This window comes from Henckelia pumila, chromosome 3, assembly GCF_033568475.1.
Source record: "Henckelia pumila isolate YLH828 chromosome 3, ASM3356847v2, whole genome shotgun sequence".
NCBI lineage: Eukaryota > Viridiplantae > Streptophyta > Magnoliopsida > Lamiales > Gesneriaceae > Henckelia > Henckelia pumila.
Window position 1 is genome coordinate 73,196,644 of NC_133122.1, and position 4,037 is coordinate 73,200,680.

The 4,037-nt window shown below is 33.5% G+C and overlaps 1 protein-coding gene across 1 annotated transcript; it reads right to left on the reverse strand.

Annotated features, from left to right (window-relative positions):
• Window positions 1-1,006: 1,006 nt before the first annotated feature.
• On the reverse strand, window positions 1,007-3,257 carry LOC140889023 (uncharacterized). The gene is made up of 2 exons (XM_073296717.1): window positions 3,174-3,257; window positions 1,007-1,516 (listed from the first exon to the last, which is right to left on the reverse strand). Exons 1-2 carry the CDS (start codon window positions 3,255-3,257, stop codon window positions 1,007-1,009), a joined length of 594 nt encoding a protein of 197 aa, XP_073152818.1.
• Between the last annotated feature and the right edge of the window lie 780 nt (window positions 3,258-4,037).

The window sequence follows — 4,037 nt, forward strand, 5'->3', positions numbered from 1 at the left end:
CCAAAAGCAGAGGGACGCACCCAGCCCATTACGCGTCCTTTTATGTAATGGGCTGGGTGCGTCCCTCTGCTTCTGGTCCATCTGGCCTTCTGCTCTGGGGCCCAGGCCCATACTCATGGCCTACTCCCCAACTGACTGGAGGAGTTTTTGCCCTCCCAGGAATCGAACTGTACCACCAGGCTTAAGTACAAATTATTCTGATTCCTGGTACTACTTGAGAAGATAGGGCAAAAACTCCCCCAGCCTGGTGGGGAGAAGACCATGAGTATGTTCTGGGCCCCCAGAGCAGAAGGCTAGATGGGCCAGAAGCAGAGGGACGTACCCACCGTCCCTCTGTTTCTGGCCTATCTGGCCTTCTGCTGTGGGGGCCTAGACCATACTGTCTTCTCAAGTGGTACCATAAATCAGAATAATTTGTACTTAAGCCTGGTGGTACAAGTTCGATTCCTGGGAAGGGCAAAAACTTCCCCACCCAGGTGGGGAGAAGACCATGAGTATGGTCTGGGGCCCCAGATCAGAAGGCCAGATGGGCCAGAAGCAGAGGGACGCACCCAGCCCATTACATAAAAGGGCAAGGGCGCCCTTTTATGTAATGGGTTGGGTGCTCCCTGTGCTTCTGGCCCATCTAGCCTTCTGCACACCTGGCTGGGGGAGTTTTTGCCCTTTCAAGAAATTGAACTTGTACCACGCGCCCTTTTATGTAATGGGTTCAAGTGGTACAAGGAATCAGAAGAATTTGTACTTAAGCCTGGTGGTACAAGTTCGATTTCTGGAAAGGGCAAAAACTCCCCCAGCCAGGTGTGCAGAAGGACAGATGGGCCAGAAGCACAGGGAGCACCCAGCCCATTACACAACTTCTCTGGTTGGAGGTAATCCCGCAACATCATCAGGGAAAAACCTCTGGAAAATTCTTTACTACCTCAACCTCTTCAAGTTTCGGTCGAGACAGCTCCTGATCACAAGAGATACTGGCTAGAAAACCTGTGCACCCTTTATTCAACAACTTTCAGGCATTACCTGCTGAAATCACATGCGACAAACCCCTCCTCGGTGCAGCATAGAACACAAATGGTTCCCTATTCTGAAATTTCAAGGAAACTGTCATCTGCTTACAGTATATGGTGGCCTCATGCTGAGACAACCAATACATCCCAAATATCAAGTCGAAATCCGCCATATCCAAAACAATAAAATATGCACACAATTGGTGACCCTGCATCTGAATCTTACAATTTCTCACAACACTGCTACTCTTCAATCCCTCCCCTGAAGGCAACGACACACTAAACCCCGAAAGAGACTTATTCGGCACTACTCCCAATTTAATCATGAATTTAACAGACATGAAAGAATGCTTAGCTCCAGTATCTATCAAAACATGAGCAAGAAAACTTGTAATACTAATCATATCTGTGACAATAGCATAGTCTGGATCCACTTGATCCTGGGTCATGGAAAAAACTCTTCCCTTTAGTGGCTCCTTAGACTGGGGACAATCCTTCACGAAATGTCCCGGCTTCTTGTAGAGAAAACAAACATTAGATCTAATATATGAATCTTGTTGCACGAAAAGCAAACATGATTATAGAAGAATTTCACCCTCAATTCAATAACAAAATAATATTTAAGTTGTTTTCCCAATATTTTGAAATAAGTAAGTTTTAGATATTCACCTCTAGTTTACCTAAAACTAGCAATAATAATCACGATAAAACAATTGTGATTCAAGGGAACCTTCAAATAACTTGTCTTTAACAATCCACGATTAAGAACAATCGACAAACGCCACAAAGTTAATAAACTTTCATTAGTTTGATATGAAGAACAAATCAAATCTTTGGGCAAAATTCTAGAGAGAATTTTTTATAGATATCAATCATATGAATAATAGTTGTATTCTATTCAATAATGAAATCAATCTAATGGTTTATATTGTTTACAACTTTGAAAGGTAAAAGATAATGCCAAAATAATCAAAAGATAGTTTCTTAATGGGCCTAAAATAATCAAAATAGGAAAAATATCACAAAATAATAAAAATTCACCGAACACACACAAACATGCCGCACTGTGTGTGTGCACAGACCTTGGATAAGGGTCCGGACATAGGTCCATATGCCCACGGTAATTCAGATATGTATCCAATGGGCCTAAAATCATCGTGATCAAGATAGTAGACTTTTGGACCTTACACTAAAAATGGTATGAAATTTGAAAAATTTTGGGTATATATCTAAAATACCATAAAAATATATGTAAATAAAAAAAAATATATAATTTTATTAAACTAGTAAAAGTCATGTGTCATGCCCGTGGAAACACCTTTTATTGTCGATAAGCATTGTTAAATAAATGAGTTGAGATGAAAAAAGATTAATATGTAGTTAATTAATGATTTAATGGTATTTTAGTCAAGAGTAAAATTCAATATAATATAATATGTACAACATGTATTATAAATGAGTGCGAATAATATTTGTTTAACCATTGTCATCTATTTATTGAAATGTACGTTGTCGTTCTTTAGATAAAGTAGATTTTATTAATAATTGGTAATAATATATACTCTTTCAAAGAAAAAACTATTACATGTCTTAGTGATATAATCAATATAATCTTTAACATTGCAACTAATAAAAATATTTGCAATATTTTTTAATAATGTAGCACTTGTAGTTTCAATGTTTTTATCATTTACGGTCACTTATATATATATATATATATATATATATATATATTAGAATAAGACACTGTCAATAACTCATGTAATATTATAAATATAGGGTTTAATGTAGTTTTATCTTGACAAAATATTGATATTGAAACTATACAATTATTACAGCTTGGATTTACATTGTTTTGTTGATTAATTTAAGCAATTATGGCATGTTTCGTACTTTGTCTTATTTTCTATCTCATGTATGTATGCCTTGAAACATATATGATTTATTTTGTATTTATTAATAAGTGAGATACGTTAATCAAATTAAAGTAAATATTGATTTTATAATTTTTTATCTTATGTGTTGATTACTTATTTTGTGACAATTAATTTACGAAGAAAAAAATGTAATATAGATAATTCATTCTAAACATTAATTTAAATTATCACATCAAATATTTTTTATTTTATATTTTGGACTTTTATCTCTTTCACGATTTTTTTCATTTACCATCCGTTTTTTATTCTGTATGAAAGAATCAATATTGTCATCGTCTTTAATAGCAATTCTTGTGATGATGTCTCCATCAATCATTTGTATTTTACTATTATTATTATTTTATTCTTTAGTTGGGCAAGAAATATTTTCTTGCAAGACTAACAATTATTTCATCATTCTCAACTGCATTATGGTATGATATCGTCTTCTATTACTTATATGTCAATATCGTTAACGATCGATGTATTTGTTAGACATCCTTTTTTATTTTTAATTTCTTATTTTTTAAAATCTAATGATCTCTTTTTTCTTACAATGATTTCATTGCTATAATTTTGCATTGAATTTTGAAGTCTTTAATTACAAATGTTAACATTACATCTTTTATTTCAACCGTTTTGTCTATTTTGAGAGTAAATACATATTCTTATTTATTTGATGTATCTAAATAATTGTGGTTTATTGAAGTGTTGTCGTCCTATATATAAAACAGATTTATTAATAATTGCTAATTATTATATATTATTTGTAAGAAAAAAAATTTATTTATATACCTTGATGATGTATCGAATCGATATAATATTCAACACTGCAACCAATAAAAATATTTACAATTTTTTTGAACAATGTAACTGTTGCAGTTTCAGTGTCATCATTTATGATCATCGTTTTTCGATATTTACATTAACAGTTTAAGATAAGACATTGCAATAACTCGTGTAAACTTATAAATATAATGTTTAAATGTATTTTTACATTGACAAAATATTAATATTGAAGCACATCCAGTTACTATATCTCGGGTTTTCCATTGTTTTGCTGATTGATTTTGAGCAATTACTACATGCTTCGTGTCATGGATTTGTCTTATTTTTT